Here is a 17322-nt window from a genome sequence, read left to right on the forward strand (position 1 = left end):
CAGCTACTTGGGAGGCTGAGGCAGGAGAATGCCGTGAACCTGGGAGGCGGAGCTTGCAGTGAGCCAAGATTGCGCCACTCCACTCCAGCCTGGGAGACAGAGCGAGGCTCCGTCTCGTCAAAAAAACAAAAAACTAGGCATTTTTTCCCTAGCCCAATAGCCAAAAGGCAGAAGCAACCCAAGTGTCTATTGATGGATGAATGGATATACAGTGTATCTATATAATGGAATATTATTCAGCCTTAAAAAGGAAATTCTGACACATGCTACAACATGGATGAACCAAGGACATGCCAAGCGAAATAAGCCAGTTACAAAAGAACAAATATTCTATGATTCAACTCATATGAGGTACCTAGAGTAGTCAAACTCATAGAGGCAGAAAACAGAATGGTGGAGGCCAGGGGCTGGTAGGAGAGGGAAATGAGAAGTCAGTGTCCAATAGGGAGAGAGTTTGTTTTGTGAGATGAAAGGAGTTCTGGAGACTGTACAACAATGTCTGATGAGCAGGGTGGTCACCCCTGGGGAGGGCCTGGAAGTAGGGAGACATGTATTATAAGAATGCCTTAAGTGAAACTCTTTAAAGCTCTAAACCATTTTAAAAGTATGAATATTCATCCTCTAGTTCTTTTACTGTCAGGTTGCTGAAAAGCAGGCCACATCCATACTGAATCTCATACCATTTCGAATCAAATGTTTCTAAAGGTGAATTACTTCATGTTGGCATCAAGAGGACCGAGCTCCCTGGCTCTGCTCCTCCCCATGCTTACTCTGGTTTTCCGTCTTTCTCCACAAGCCCCCAGACACTTCCTGGCACACATCCCAACCCCACTGAGCAGACCCTACCTTTCCTGTAGTTCACTAAAAAATTAAAATCATTATTTTTCGAACTCTCTTAATTTTCCTACTTCTAAATATTCTTCTAAACCTATTTCCTTCCTCCACTTAGAAGTATTCCCACCTCTATTTTTAAAGAAAATTAAAATATTTTTCATTTAAAAATGAAAACATGTTCACTGAAAAAAATTCAAACAACATAGAAGAATATGAAGAGTCAGGCACAGTGGCTCACACCTGTAATCCCAGCACTTTGGGAGGCCAAGGCAGAAGGATTGTTTGAGCCCAAGAGTTCAAGACCAGCCTTGGCAACATAGTGAGATCCTGGTCTCTAACAAAAAAAGAAAAGAAAAAGAAAAAGTTTTAAATTAGCTGTGCATGGTGTCATGCATCTGTAGTCCCAGCTACCAGGAAGGCTGAGGCAGGAGGATTGCTTGAGCCCAGGAGTTCCAGGTTACAGTGAGCTATGATTGCACCACTGTACTCCAGCCTGGGTGTAGGAACAAGCTTATTTCTCAAAAAAATATAAAGAAAATTTTAGTAAAGAATATGAATTAAGAAGTGAATACCCCCCTTCTTGATATATCCCAAGAGTTACCACTGTAACAGTTCAAAATGCATTATAATAGTATATTTTTATAGCTATAAGTATACGTACATAAATGCACACATGTACATATATATTATTTTTATCCGAAATGAAATTAGACTCTACATTATATACTGCAACTTGCTTTATTCAGTAAGTGATGTGGTTGTGGACATATTGTCATCTCAGTGGACACAGATCCATCTCATTTTTGCTGAATAACAGTTCATGGCACAGGCACATTATAATTTATTTAACCATTCCACTATAATGGCAATTAGATATTTTCTAATTTTGCACTACTACAAGTAATGCTACAATATACATTGTAAATAGGAATCATTTCACACTCTTCAAAATATTTCTGTAGGAGAGATTCAGAGAGGTGAAACAGTTGGGCCAAAGGGTATGCACAGCTAAAAATGTAATCAATATTTCCAGGCTAAAGGACAGAAACAATTGTAGTACAACTATAAAAGAAGAAAGAAGGAAAGAAGGTAGCATGCAAAAGGCAAATAACCCAATCTCTGTTTCTCTCTCTCTCTCTCTCTCTCACACACACACACACACACACACACGTGCATGAGTGTGCAGGAGAAAGATGCCCGATCCCACCACGGGCTTTAGGCCTGTAGGGCAGTAAATGCCAGGGTCCTTGTTCTGTGACCTATTAGGCCAGTTACTCCAAGTCCAGGGCACAAATAAATCTCCAAACATAACACGTGCACAGCATCTGGGGTAAGTGGTGGCCTCTCACAGAGGCTGTTCCTTAGAGTATCCTTTGCCTTAACTCACACTGCCTACAATTCTCTAATCTGCACTGTATTCATTTTATTTTACTGTTTTTTAGACACATCTTATTTTAGTCTGATCACACATGGTCCAAGAACACACAAGTCATAAATCAGATGAAATCAGATGTTAAAGATGGGTCTTCAAAGGTTACAGCAATGATGCCACACTTGTCTATGAGCTCTCTGACATAAAATCACGTCCACACCTCAGTGGCCACCACATCATTCAGCAAAGCTTCCTTAACTGTGAGCTATTAGAGCAATACTATTTTTTTTCAGGCTCTGAATAGTTCTAGGGATCTCACCAGGGGTTGGAGGAAGCAGCTTAGCCTTGGCATAGTACCAAAATGTGGCCAATCAACGCTTCAAATAAGTCACAGCAACGATCATCAGCCCTGGGGGTTTCCCTGCAAGGTTACAAACTGGTCCATGGTTCTAGGGTAGAAAGTCTGCACCATGTTTATTTGCAATGCTGTTAATCCTATTCAGGTATTTCATATATTTTTTCTTAAAATAAATTACTTCCTAACTGGTCTTCTTATTTCCTGTCTTTCTGATTCATTACCTACACTGTGAATTAATTTATAGAGTTAATTTTCTAAAATGCAAATTAGATTGTAATAGTTATCTTTTTTTTTTTTTTTGAGAGAGGGTCTCTTCCAGCCCAGGCTGGAATGCAGTGGCATGATCTCGGCTTGTTGCAACCTCCGCCTTCTGGGTTCAAGCAATTCTTATGCCTCAGCCTCCCAAGTGGCTGGGATTACAGGCATGCACCACCATGCCCAGCTAATTTTTGTATTTTTAGTAGAGACAGGATTTCACCATGTTGGCCAGGCTGGTCTCAAACTCCTGGCCTCAAGAAATCCACCCACCTCAGCCTCCCAAAGCGCTGGGACTACAGGTGTGAGCCATCAAGTCCCGCCATCATTTTTTCAGTCCTTAAAATATTCCTGCAAGGTAATTTTATAGATGGGGAAACTGAGGCTCACTGATTGGCCAGCACCTTAACCAACACGACAAAGTCAGTCAGTAGCAAAGCCATTCATGACTATGACCTCTACTGCCATAGAAGGAAAAGTAAAAAAAAAATTTTTTTTTTTTGAGATGGAGTCTCACTCTTGTCACCCAGGCTGGAGTGCAATGGCACAATCTCGGCTCACTGCAACCCCTGCCTCCTGGGTTCAAGCGATTCTCTTGCCTCAGCCTCCCGAGTAGTTGGGATTACGGGAACCCGCCATCATGCCTGGCTAATTTTTGTATTTTTGTGGAGACGGGGTTTCATGGTCAGGCTGATCTTAAACTCCTGACCTAAGGTGACCTCCCTGCCTCAGCCTCCCAAAGTGCTGGGATTACAAGCGTGACCCACCACTCCTGGTCTGTAAAAAGGTTTTTTTTGTTTGTTTGTTTTTTTGAGATGGAGGCCATGCTCTGTCGCTGCTGAGGCTGGAGTGCAGAGGCGCAATCTCACTGCAAGCTCCGCCTCCTGGGTTCACGCCATTCTCCTGCCCCAGCCTCCTGAGTAGCTGGGACTACAGGCGCCTGCCACCATGCCTGGCTAATTTTTTGTATTTTTAGTAGCGACGGGGTTTCACCGTGTTAGCCCGGATGGTCTCGATCTCCTGACCTCGTAATCTGCCCGCCTCGGCCTCCCAAAGTGCTGGGATTACAGGTGTGAGCCACCACGCCTGGCCCATAAAAACTTCTTAATATAATATTCAAGGCTCTTCAGATAGGAATCCAATTTGTCTTTCTAGCCTCAACTCCATCCAGCATCCCTCACAGTCCAATCCTTATTGACTACTCACCACTCTGAGCACCAAAAGCACACTTTTGTGTCTTTATACTTCCTTGTATTGCTTATTCATTAATTCTGCTTCAGACATCTCTCCTCATCTCCCCTACCTGGGAAATCCTAGTTATCCCTCCAGGTTAAAGGAGTCACCTCCCAGAAGCCCCTACCCTGGAGAGAGGGCATCCCCAATGCTCTGTGCTCCAGGGACACTCTGGTCCTCTCTCGTGATAGCACAGTACCTCGCAGTGGGGGCACATCAGTTGCCCCACTCTGCAGCAAGCATCTTCAGGTCAGGGGTCCTGTCTTTTCATCTCTGCATTCCTAGTTCCCAGCACAGTATCTGACTCATAAATATTTGTTAAATGAATGAATAGCACCAGGACTAACAGAATCATATTCTCTTTTTTGCCACAAAGCTCTATATATGCAAAACTGTATGTCACAAATGGATATACTATCAAGTTCCTTTAAATAACTTGCTCTTCCTGACACATGTGATAAAAGGGTTCAATTTACAGAAACTGGATTTGAGTAGAACTTTTGGTATATCTATACTAGAGAAAGAAGAAAAGTACACTGTATGCATCTTATTTCTTTTCTTTTGAGACTGTGTCTCAGTCTATTACCCAGGCTGGAGTACAGTGGTGCGATCTCAGCTCACTGAAACCTCTGCATCCTGGGTTCAAGCGATTATCCTGCCCCACCTCCCTAGTAGCTGGGATTACAGGCACCCGCCACCACGCCCAGCTAATTTTTGTATTTTTAGTAGAGGCAGGGTTTCACCATGTTGGCCAGGCTGGTCTTGATCTCCTGACCTCAAGTGATCCACCTGCCTTGGCCTCCCAAAGTGCTGGGGTTACAGGCGTGAGCCACTGTGCCCAGCCTCCTTCCTTCCTCCCTCCTTTCCTTTTTCTCTTCTCTTCTCTCTTCTCTTTCTTTCTTTTTTTTTTTTTGACAGGGTCATGCTCTGTCGCCCAGGCTAGAATGCAGTGGCACAAATCATAGCTCACTGCAGCTTTGACCTCCTGGGCTCAAGCAATCCTCTAGCCTCAGCCACCCAAGTAGCTAGGAATATAGGTGTGTACCACCACCCCTGGCTAATTTTGTTGTTGTTGTTGTAGAGTCAGGGTTTTGCTATGTTGCTCAGGCTGGTCCCAAACTTCTGACCTCAAGTGATCCTCCCGCCTCAGCCTCCCAAAGTGCTGGGAATAGGGATAAGCCGCCATGCCTGGCACATTTTAGTTCTTAAAGTAATGCCAGTGGCTGAGTGTGGTAGCTCAGCCCTTTGGGAGGCCGAGGCGGGTGGATCACGAGGTCAAGAGATTGAGACCATCCTGGTCAAGATGGTGAAACCCCGTCTCTACTAAAAATACAAAAATTAACTGAGCGTGGTGGGCATGCTTGTAGTCCCAGCTACTCCGGAGGCTGAAGCAAGAGAATCGTTTGAACCTGGGGGGCAGAGGTTGCAGTGAGCCAAGATTGTGCCACTGCACTCTAGCCTGGCGACAGAGCAAGACTCCATCTCTAAATAAATGAATAAATAAACAAAAATAATAACGCCAGCTGTGTAGCCCTGGTTGCAGGGAGCATGAGGAAGAAGAAACTGTGTCAATGGGGCCCAGCTACAGAACACACAAGAGGATACAGACTATTAGGAGCTAGGCTAAAACTCAACTACTTTCCTTATAAAACGAGAGGACCGGGCTGGGCGCGGTGGCTCAAGCCTGTAATCCCAGCACTTTGGGAGGCCAAGACGGGCGGATCACGAGGTCAGGAGATCGAGACCATCCTGGCTAACACGGTAAAACCTCGTCTCTACTAAAAAATACAAAAAAACTAGCCGGGCGAGGTGGCGGGCGCCTGTAGTCCCAGCTACACGGGAGGCTGAGGCAGGAGAATGGCATAAACCCAGGAGGCGGAACTTGCAGTGAGCTGAGATCTGGCCACTGCACTCCAGCCTAGGTGACAGAGTGAGACTCTGTCTCAAAAATGAATGAATGAATGAATGAATGAATGAATGAATGAATAAAATAAAATAAAATGAGAGGAGCGGTTTGAAATCCTGTCTACAAACGGCAGGTAGAGGCCGGGCGCGGTGGCTCAAGCCTGTAATCCCAGCACTTTGGGAGGCCGAGACGGCAGATCATGAGGTCAGGAGATCGAGATCATCCTGGCTAACACAGTGAAACCCCGTCTCTACTAAAAAATACAAAAAAACTAGCCGGGTGAGGTGGCGGGCGCCTGTAGTTCCAGCTACTCGGGAGGCTGAGGCAGGAGAATGGCGTGAACCTGGGAGGCGGAGCTTGCAGTGAGCTGAGATCCGGCCACTGCACTCCAGCCTGGGTGACAGAGCAAGACTCCGTCTCAAAAAAAAAAAAAAAAAAAAGGCAGGTAGAGGTGGGGCATAGTGGCTTATAGCTATAATCCCAGCACTCTGGGAGGCCAAGGCAGGAAGACTACTTGAGCAAAGGAGTTAGAGACCAGCCTGGGCTATACAGTAAGACATTCTATCTATAAAAAGTTTTTTTTTTTTAAAGCCAGGCGTGGTGGTGCGTGCTTGTAGTCCCAGCTACTGGAGAATCTGAGGTGGGAGGATCACTTAAGCCTAGGAAGTCAAGGCTGCAGTGAGCTGTAGTTGTGCCACTGTACCTCAGCTTGGGCAACAGGGCAAGACCTTGTCTCAAAAGGAAAAAAAAGGGCAGGTAGGAGTCAAGGCATTACTTGACTAATTTCTAAGCCTCTAATAACTTAAGAGTTTTGGCAGTAATTATCCCAACAAAACAAGATCTAACTCAATAAAGGAGCAGAAAAGCAACACCAGTTCTTCCACCACCTAAAAAGGGAAGGGATGGTCTTTATTTAACATTTTAAAACTGATTTACAGACAATTTAGTTCCTTTATATAGGGGACCAGAGCAGAAAGACCTTCGGAAGCCCAATTTACTACTTAAGACAGTATTTAAAAACCAGTGAAGAGGCCGGGCAAGGTGGCTCATGCCTGTAATCCTAGCACTTTGGGAGGCCGAGGCAGGTGGACTGCCTGAGGTCAGGAGTTTGAGACCAGCCTGGAACAAAATAGTGAAACTCTGTCTCTACTAAAAATACAAAAAATTACCTGGGCATGGTGGTTCACTCTTGTTGCCCAGGCTAGAGTGCAATGGTGTGATCTCAGGATCTCGGCTCACTGCAATCGGCTCACTGCAATTGGCTCACTCCAGCCTGGGCAACAAGAGTGAACCTTGCCTCAAAAAACAAACAAACAAAACAGTGAAGATCCCTCTATGTAGAACGACAAGTAGCTGTAGAAAGAACCAACTGGAAAGGTAGCAAGTATAGCTAACATTGCTGCATGCTGCTTTTTGTCCAGCAATTCCAAGGAATCTTCCAAGCATTACGTTATCCTAAAGTCAGAGCTATCTCCATGTTACAAGCAGGTAATTTGAGCGCCTGAGTGATACATTTGCCAAGGTTGCAAAGAGTTTAATGGTAAGATATAAATAAAACTTGCTATCTAGATTCCAACTCTCTTCCACCATCTTTCTGTATATTCATACACTCTAGTTTCTTTACACATATGTAACAAACCTGCAGGTTGTGCACATGTACCCTAGAACATAAAGTATAATAAATAAAAATAAATAAATAAATAAATAAATAAAATAACTGATTAAAAAATCTGACCCTTAAGACTTGATAATAAATTTGGCTTTGGGCCGGGCTTGGTGGCTCACACCTGCAATCCCAAAACTTTGGAAGGCTGAGGCAGGAGGACTGCTTGAAGCCAGGAGATTGAGATCGGCCTGGGCAATAAAGCAAGACCCTGTCTCTACAAAAAAATTTTTAAAATTAGCCCAGTGTAGTAGCATGCACCTTTATTCCCCACCACTCAGGAGACTGAGGCAGGCAGATCATTTGAGCCCAGGAGTTTGAGGCTGCAGTGAGTTATGATCACGCCACGGCACTCCAGCCTGGACGACAGAGCAAGACCCTATCTCTAGAGGAAAAAAAAAAATGGCTTTGATGGGTTATCCTAAGTGGTAGATCTGTGGTGCGAAGTACAGCTCAGTCAAATGATACACTTTTTAGTCTGCTCATTCAGAAATGACAGGAAATTGCAGAAAGTCAGGAAGTCTATGGCATTTATACCTTAATATAACAATTAATTTTAACATATTTCACTGCCCATATTCATTCTCTCTGCAAAGAGGAGCCGCTCTTACTGCATGCTGCTGGATGGCTTTAAAAGGTTGTTCTCTTTCTTGTTCCCCTGTAACCTAACACTCATGTGCTGACACCCAAGATCTTTTGCTAGAAAGTGGAAGTCAGCTGTTTAGAACTCAAGCTACACGTCAATCTTCAATCTCTGGGCCTTCCCCTAAACAAGCATGTTGTGCAGTAATGGCAAAACCCAGAGGTCAGCTCAGCAGATGGAATTACACATGGAACATGAACTCTGAAGAGGCGCTCCAAGAGAACACATCACTGCCACTCATCTACTTTTATTCATTTATTTATTTATTGAGACAGGTTCCTGTTCTGTTGCCCAGGCTGCAGTGATCATAGCTCACTGAAGCCTTCGCATCTTGGGCTCAAGCAATCCTCCCACCTCAGCCTCCTGAGTAGCTGGGACTAGAGGCATGCACCACCATGCCTGGCTAATTTTTTTTATTTTAAATTTTGTAGAGACAAGAGTCTCGCTATGTTGCCCTGGCTGGTTTTCAATTTCTAGGCTCAAGAGATCCATGGACCTCGGCCTCTTGAGCAGCTGGGACTACAGGCGTGAGCCACTGTGCTGGCCTCATTCCACTTTCAGATATCAATATTTCAGAAATTGCACTTGAAGATCTACACAATGGACTCACAAACAGGTTGTGGGCAGAGTTCCTGAGTACACCAGGCCTAATTAGCCAAAATGGCAGAGTGGATCAGGCTCTGAAGCCAGACGGCTAGGTTCCAATCCTATCCCTGACAGGCTGTGCAGTCTTTAAACTCTGTGTGCCACATGTTCTTCACCTGTTGAACGAGGACCTTTCTCATTATAATGTGAGGACAAAATGAGATAACACAGAAGAAAAGCTTAGAACAATCAGCCCTGGCAAAAACTAAGTGTTCAAATGTTAGCCATTATTATTATTATCAAATAACCCACGGGGAAAAGAGAAGAAAAACATACTGCATTTATTCTCTATACTACATTTTTATGTAGCTATATGAAGTTACTCTGATTTGCTTTCCTAATATAAGATTATGTCTTTTAAAAACATTCACCAGCACGGTGGCTCACACCTGTAATCCTAGCACTTTGGGAGGCCGAGATGGGTGGATCACCTGAGGTCAGGAGTTCAAGATCAACCTGGCCAACATGGTGAGACCCCATCTCTATTAAAAAAAACACAAAAATTAGCCAGGTGTGGTGGCAGGCGCCTGTAATCCCAGCTACTCAGGAGGCTGAGGCAGGAAAATCACTTGAGCCTGGGAGACTGTGGTTGCAGTGAGCCAAGATCATGCCACCGCACTCCAGCTTGGGCAACAGAGTGAGACTCTGTCTCAAAAAAAAAAAAAAAAAAACATTTGCTCTGTGCAACATTAAACATACTTAATGATTACTACACAAAAGCAACAACAAAAACTCCAATGCTGATGTCCCTTTTTTTTTTAAAGTGGCATTTACTGATTGATTGATTAAGATGGGGGTCTTGCTATGTTGCTCCAACTGGACTCGAATTCTCCTGGGCTCAGGTGATCCTCCCATCTCAGCCTCAGCCTCCTGAGTAGCTGGGACCACAGGCACATGCCACTGTGCCCAACTTGATCTTCTTTGGGAAAAAGCCTCAACTTTAAGGTCAAGGCTGCTACCCAGCATTTCAGGAAGAGCTCAGACATTCATAGGTCGGCACAGGCAAACTTGGGAAAAGTTTGCCAGACAACATAAATTGCAAGTTGAACCTAAAGTAGAATTTACTTCAAGCTTGTCCAACCTGCGGCCCAAGGGTAGACGGCTTTTAATGTGGCCCGACAGAAACTCGTAAACTTTCTTAAAACATTGTAAGATATTTTTGCGGCTGGGCGCGGTGGCTCAAGCCTGTAATCCCAGCACTTTGGGAGGCCGAGACAGGCGGATCACGAGGTCAGGAGATCAAGACCATCCTGGCTAACACGGTGAAACCCCGTCTCTACTAAAAAAATACAAAAAATCTAGCCAGGTGAGGTGGCGGGCGCCTGTAGTCCCAGCTACTCAGGAGGCTGAGGCAGGAGAATGGCGTAAACCCGGGAGGCGGAGCTTGCAGTGAGCCAAGATCCGGCCACTGCACTCCAGCCTGGGAGACAGAGCGAGACTCCATCTCAAAAAAAAAAAAAAGATTTTTTTGCAATTTTTTTTTTTTAAGCTCATCAGCCATTGTTACTGCTAGTGTATTTCGTGTGTGGCCCAATGTGACAATTCCTCTTCTTCCAATGTGGCCCAGGGAACCCAAAAGATTGGACATCCCTGATTTACTTATTTTTATATCATCTTTATGGACTGAAAAGGCCAAAACTTTTTAAAATATATAAACTATCTTTACATCAGATGAAAGGAAAAAGAAACAGATGCAAACATCAAGTTCATGTTATTAATAGAAGAAAGGGCATTTTCGGTTTTGTTTTTGTTTTTTTGAGATGGAGTCTCACTCTGTTGCCCAGGCTGGAGTAGAAAAGAGTGATCTCGGCTCACTGCAAGCTCCTCCTCCTGGGTTCAAGCGATTCTCCCGCCTCAGCCTCCCGAGTAGCTGGGACTACAGGCGCACACCACCACACCCAGCTAATTTTTGTATTTTTAGTAGAGATGGGGTTTCACCATGTTAGCCAGGATGGTCTCAATCTCTTGACCTTGTTTTTTTAAACAGAGTCTCACTCTGTCCCCTAGGCTGGAGTGCAGTGGGGCAACCTCAGCTCACTGCAACCTGCACCTCCCGGGTTCAAGCGATTCTCCTGCTTCAGTCTCTGGAGCAGCTGGGATTATAGGGGTGTGCCACCACCCCGGGCTAATTTTTGTGTTTTTAGTAGAGATGGGGTTTCGCCATGTTGGCCAGGCTGGTCTCAAACTCCCAACCTCAGGTGATCTGTCCGCCTCGGCCTCCCAAAGTGCTGGGATTACAGGCGTGAGCCACTGCGCCCGGCCCACCTTTCCCATCGGGCCAGACTGGTTTCCGTATTTGTTCCAGGGAAGAACAAACCATGCTCATTTCAGCTGTGTATCCACAACACCTATCACAGTACCTGACACACAGTAGTTGCTTGGTAAATGTTTGTCAATTCAACAACTTGAATGCTCTAAGGCCTGGGCTGTGCTGTACCCCTGGAAAGGCCTCATCCAACCCACCATTTTTCAAAGGCCAGTTCAACTCCCTGCACCTCTTCCCAGCATAACACTGAAGCAACCTGCCCTTGCCATTGTCTTCTCTCACTCTCAATTCCCACCAAATTCAATCACTTCTGATCTTTATTGTTATTTAAACATTTTCTGTTTCCGTGTTTGTCTGCTCCACCAAACTGGGAGTTTCTTGGGGAAGGCAGAATATTTCAAGGCAGTGAGGAGCACTGGAAAGATTATTGATGTGTGACCAGGCAAACCTAGTTATATGACTTTGAGAAAAATGTATATAAAACCCTTAGAACAGTGCTTAGAACATAGTGTGCACTTCCTAGCTTCTATCATTATTCATCTCTCTGAACACCTCAGTTCTCTTGCTTATAAAATGAAGTGATAGCCAGGTGCAGTGGCTCCCGCCTGTAAACCCAGCACTTTGGGAGGCTGAGGTGGGTGGATCACGAGGCCAGGAGATCGAGACCATCCTGGCTAAAAAATGGTGAAACTCATCTCTACTAAAAATACAAAAAATTAGCCGAGCATGGTGGTGGGCGCCTGTAGTCCCAGTTACTCGGGAGGCTGAGGCAGAAGAATGGCGTGAACCTGGGAGAAAGAGCTTGCAGTGAGCCAAGATCACGCCACCGCACTCCAACCTGGGCAAGAGTTCGAGATTCTGTCTCCAAAAAAAAAAAAAAATGGAGTGATAAGTCCTATGTCAAGTGGTCTTCATATGGAACAGGGGTCTCTAGGACCTTCCTAGCACACAGTAGCCACTCAATAGCCATCTGGCAGCTATTATTACAAAGCCTCCTGCTGGATGCAGAGAAGGTGCTCAATAGAACTTTATGAGATGAACTGAAGGAACAACTGAGAGAAATGTATTATCTTAGCAACTCGCATATCAAAAGAAAAACTTTCAGTCATTCATTCAACAATCATTTATTAAGGGCTTAACATTACGTGCCAGGCTTTGTTCTAGGTTTGGGATACTACAGTAAAAACAGTTCTTGCCTTATGAAACTTACATTCTAAAGGGGGAGGCAGACAATAAGCAGAGAAAGAGACAAATCAATAAAAAGTTGGTGTTAAGTGCTGTGAAGAAAAAAAAAAGGTAAGCCCTTGGAAAAGGGCTGCCTGAAGAGGTGGCATTTAGGGAGAGATCTGGATCCTCAAGAAAGTTTAATTTGTGAGACTCATCCTCTCTCTCACAAGACACCAGGAGCTCTTCCAGTCCTCTAGCAACAAGAGACCCCATACAACCAAGGAGGCTGCAGTTTGCCTTCTAGTGCGTCTCTCTCAACTCAGACCAAGCTACAAACTGCTGAACAAGCAACTGCAAACGTATTTTTGTTACACTTTTTGAACTGGGCACTTAAGCTCCAAGTGGGAGTAAACTGATTACAGCCATACCGCAACTGGTCTGTTCCCCAGAAAGTTCAGATCGCTGTTCTCTCCAAACAGGTAACCTTCAGGATGAGCTGAGTCAAACTTCTCTCCTCCCATAATGAAGTGGCTGGCAAAATAGCTTCCTAGAGAAGAACAAACAGAAAAAAATCAAACAAGCAGAAAACAGTCAACCTAAATCTAGTTAAAAAAAACAAAAAAAAGCTGATTTTTAAAAATGTTAACCTTTTGGGACGTGCGTGGTGGCTCACACCTGTAATCCCAGCACTTTGGGTGAGAGGCTGAGGCAGGCAGATCACCTGAGATCAGGAGTTCAAGACCAGCCTGGCCAACATGGCAAAACCCTGTCTCTGCTAAAAATGTAAAAATTAGCCGGGTGTGGTGGCACATGCCTGTAGTCCCAGCTACTCAGGAAGCTGAGGCAGGAGGATGGCTTGAACCCGGGAGACAGAGATGCAGTGAGTCGAGATCCTACCACTGCACTCCAGTCTGGACAACAGAGCAAGACTCCGTTTCAAACAAACAAAAACAAAAAAGTTAACCCTCTGAATGAATCATTAGAGCAATTTCTAATCCCAAGAGTGTTTTCTTTTTCTGATTTGGGACAATGGCACAAAATAAGCAAAATCATAGCAGGGAAAACCCAAGATACCAAACATAGAATAGATCAGTTTTCCTTTTAACATTCTTAATTAAATTCTTCTAATGATCTGTTTAAAATACCTCCAGCCAAAAGACCAAAAGGTCCTACAATGCACAATAATGATCATATATATATATATTTTGGTTCCTGACTTTTGCCTTTATAGTTATTCCATGTATTGAAGAATCTCAGCTACAGGTATCATCATATACATACACTGTGATATTGTAAAATATATGTTTGATCTTCAACCCTATTTCCTGGAACACAACTCTTAAAATCTTTGGAATATCCAGGCGGGCGCGGTGGCTCATGTCTGTAATCCCAGCACTTTGGGAGATCGAGGGGGGCGGATCACTTGAGGTCAGGAGTTAGAGACCAGTCTGGCCAACACGGTGAAACCCTGTCTCTACTAAAAATACAAAAATTAGGCCGGGCGTGGTGGCTCAAGCCTGTAATCCCAGCACTTTGGGAGGCTGAGACGGGTGGATCACAATGTCAGGAGATTGAGACCATCCTGGCTAACACGGTGAAACCCCGTCTCTACTAAAAAAAAAATACAAAAAACTAGCTGGGCGAGGTGGCGGGTGCCTGTAGTCCCAGCTACTCGGGAGGCTGAGGCGGGAGAATGGCATAAACCTGGGAGGCGGAGCTTGCAGTGAGCTGAGATCCAGCCACTGCACTCCAGCCCAGGCGACAGAGGGAGACTCTGTCTCAAAAAAAAAAAAAAATTAGCCAGGTGTGGTGGCGCGCACCTGCAGTCCCAGGTACTCAGGAGGCTGAGGCAGGAGAATCACTTGAACCCGGAAGGCAGAGGCTGCAGTGAGTCGAGATCACGCCACTACACTCCAGCCTAGGTGACAGAGCGAGACTCCATCTTGGGGGAAAAAAAAAAAAAAAATCCTTGGAGTATCCAAAGCAATGTCTTTTTTTGGTCTTTACATATGCTAATGAATTAACCAGTGCCTGGCAGCCCTTAGGTAGCCTCAGGATGGGTGCTTGTCACTGGAAAGAAAAGGCAGGATTAGAGGGTTGGGACTTTCAGCCTATCCCCTAACCACTGAAGAAGGGAGAGGAGCTGAAAGTTAAGCTGATCATCAATGTCCAATGATGTAATCAATCATGCTATATACTGAAGCTTCCATAAATATCCAAAGGAGTGGGTTTGAAGAGCTTCCAAACAGGGGAATACTTGGCGGTTTCTGGAGGGTAACGTGCCCAGAGACGGCATAGAAGCTCTGTGCCCCTTCCCACATAACCTCACCCTATGTCTCTCTCTCTGTATCCTTCGTAATATCCTTGATAATAAACTCGTAAATGTGCTTCCCTAGTTCTGTGAGTCTCTCTAGCAAGTTAATCAAACCCAAGGAGGGGGTTATGGGAATCCTGCTTTCTGGTTGGTTAGTCGGGAGCACAGGTAAAACATCCTGGGGCTTGCAATGGGGATCAGAAGTGGGGGGCAGTCTTGTGAGATTGTACCTTCAACCTGTGGGATTGGACACTATCTTCAAGTAGTATCAGAATTGAAATGAATTGGAGGACACCCAGCTGGTGTCCTCTGCAGAACTGAGTGGTTGCTGGCGGAGAGAATCCCCACACATTTCGCTGACCAGAGGTCACAGAAGTTTTCTGTGCTGCTTGTGTTGTGAGTGTATAGGAGAAACTGAGTTTTTTCCTATGTCCACAGACACATACATTTCTTTGCCTAGATTTTCATAAGCCAGCTTATAGCTACACATAGAAGTCTCAGTTCCCACCTACCACTACTGCTATACCTCCATAATCTTCTATGATGAATGTTCTTCACACTTTAACTTGCTGCAAAACATGATTGTTTCATAGGAAAATATGAATTTAAATAATACAGCTATCCCTGGCTTTCCCTACCAATGACTACACAGACTATGGTGTAAAATAAGGGGACAATTTAATGCTATGAAAGAAGGCTACACACATACCCTCTCCACCTCAAATTCATTAACTGTGCTAATTGCCAGAACTGCTGGGACATCAGTCCTGGCAGGGCCCCTCTGCCCCTTCTTAATCAGCCATGAGGCAGAAATATTTTCAGTACCATATAATAACCAAATGAAATCAGCAGTCAGGGGCCAAAATTCCCATCAGCCTCATCCAGACAAACCAAGGAACTGACAGGATACGATGGAAGTGAGAAGTCACCAAAGCAGGCTTAGGTTATGCTAAAAATTCCATCTGGGAATCCATTTGAAGTTTGATGATTAAATGAATGCCTCTCAGCCCTGATTTCTATTATCTAATTCTCCCATGAAGGTAAGCTGTCCAAAGTAAAGGACGTAGCCCACAATATACCTTTATCAATACTCTCATATACCCCATTTCTGAAATTAATACCGGGAACTTATTAAGTGGCAAAAGGCTTGGCCAGGCGCGGTGACTCACGCCTATAATCCCAGCACTTTGGGAGGTGGAGGTGGGCAGATCATGAGATCAGGAGATCGCGACCATCCTGGCTAACACGGTGAAACCCTGTCTCTACTAAAAAAAAAAAAAAAAAAAAGGAAATACAAAAAATTAGCCGGGCGTGGTGGCGGGCCCCTGTAGAGGCTGAGGCAGGAGAATGGCGTGAACCCGGGAGGCGGGGCTTGCAGTGAGCCGAGATCCTGCCATTGCACTCCAGCCTGGGGGACAGAGCGAGACTCCGTCTCAAAAAAAAAAAAAAAGGCTTGCTTGTGTATAATACAGTGAGGATATACACAAACTCCTTAAATCAGTTGCAATTTTTGTTGATATGTAGCAGGCAGGGTGTGATGGGTCTTGCCTGTAATCCTAAAACTCTGGATGGCTGAGGCAGGAGGATTGCTTTAGGCCAGGAGCTCAAGACCAGCTCGGGCAACTTAGCAAACTTAGCAAGATCTTGTCTCTACTGAAAACAAACAACAAAAAAAATTTAAAATACAAAAATTAGTTGGGCATGGTAGCACGTGCCTGTAGTTCTAGCTACTCAGAAGGCTGAGGCAGAAGGGTCGCTTGAGTTCAGGAGTTCAAGGTTGCAGCGAGCTATGATTGCCACTGCATTCCAGCCTGGGTGACAGAGTGAGACTCTAAGGAAAAAAAAAAAAAAAGAAAAGAAAAGAAAAAAGGAAAAAAAGATTTATAGCAAACTGAAAAAAAAAAAAAGGAGATTCAGCACTTTGAGCCTGTGGAGAAGCCATAGGAAGGAAGACAGAGAAGAAAATTCTAGCAAAAACTGAACCAAACATTGATTTTTTAAAACTTTCTACACAAGAAGCTTTAATCTAGAAACATCTATTAAACAAAACAATATGGATAAAATCACTCACCACAAAGTGAGGCAACTACTGAATTAAACAAGCAGAAAAACATGCTTTGAGAGTAATAATGCAGCCCAAATCAAAGCAATCACTGAGGAACTCCTGAAAGTCACCCATCAAAACTTAAAAAGACAAAGGGCAGCCATCTGCAGTGATACAGCAGTGGAATTCATCATTTAGCAAAGCTTAGTTATTAATTATTTATGTCTAGCACTTGCTAGCCCTATTTTCCAAATGCATAATTTATGGAAGGGGAGGTACCTAGTTGCCTTAAGTAGAAGCAGCAATCCCAAATAATTTAAGTCATTTACTGATGAACTTTAGTAGGTATATTTTCTATGCATCAGGAATTATACATTTATCATATATTAGGTAAAAATTGGAAAAGTTAAAGATGTTACATGGATGGATGGCTTGCCCAAATCATGAATAAAGGGGAGAAGAGAGTTTGATGTCTGGAGTTGTCTAGGTTGACCTCAGTGTGGGACCACTGAATTTCCAGTACTTGTGAGAGCTCAGGGGAGGGATCTGGGGCAGTAAAAATCCACGGATGATTGGCTTAGAGGTGGTTGTGATTGAACCTAGTGAGAGAGGACCACTAATG

The 17322-nt window shown here is 44.4% G+C and overlaps 1 protein-coding gene across 12 annotated transcripts in view; it reads right to left on the reverse strand.

Annotated features, from left to right (window-relative positions):
• The window catches only part of RNF157 (ring finger protein 157), a 97204-nt gene that overhangs the window by 58376 nt on the left and 21506 nt on the right, over window positions 1-17322 (reverse strand). For 11 of the 12 annotated variants that reach the window (XR_004179512.1, XR_004179510.1, XR_004179511.1 and 8 more), the window contains exon 2: window positions 12771-12889. Coding sequence is in view for 6 of the 12 variants with exons in the window: in XM_031657778.1 (XP_031513638.1) it covers window positions 12771-12889 (119 nt within the window). In the remaining 6 variants the exon portion in view is untranslated. Of the gene's footprint in view, window positions 1-12770; window positions 12890-17322 lie in introns of those variants that run through there. The other variant, XM_031657781.1, reaches the window with a different exon arrangement.

Source organism: Papio anubis, chromosome 17, assembly GCF_008728515.1.
Source record: "Papio anubis isolate 15944 chromosome 17, Panubis1.0, whole genome shotgun sequence".
Classification (NCBI taxonomy): Eukaryota; Metazoa; Chordata; class Mammalia; order Primates; family Cercopithecidae; genus Papio; species Papio anubis.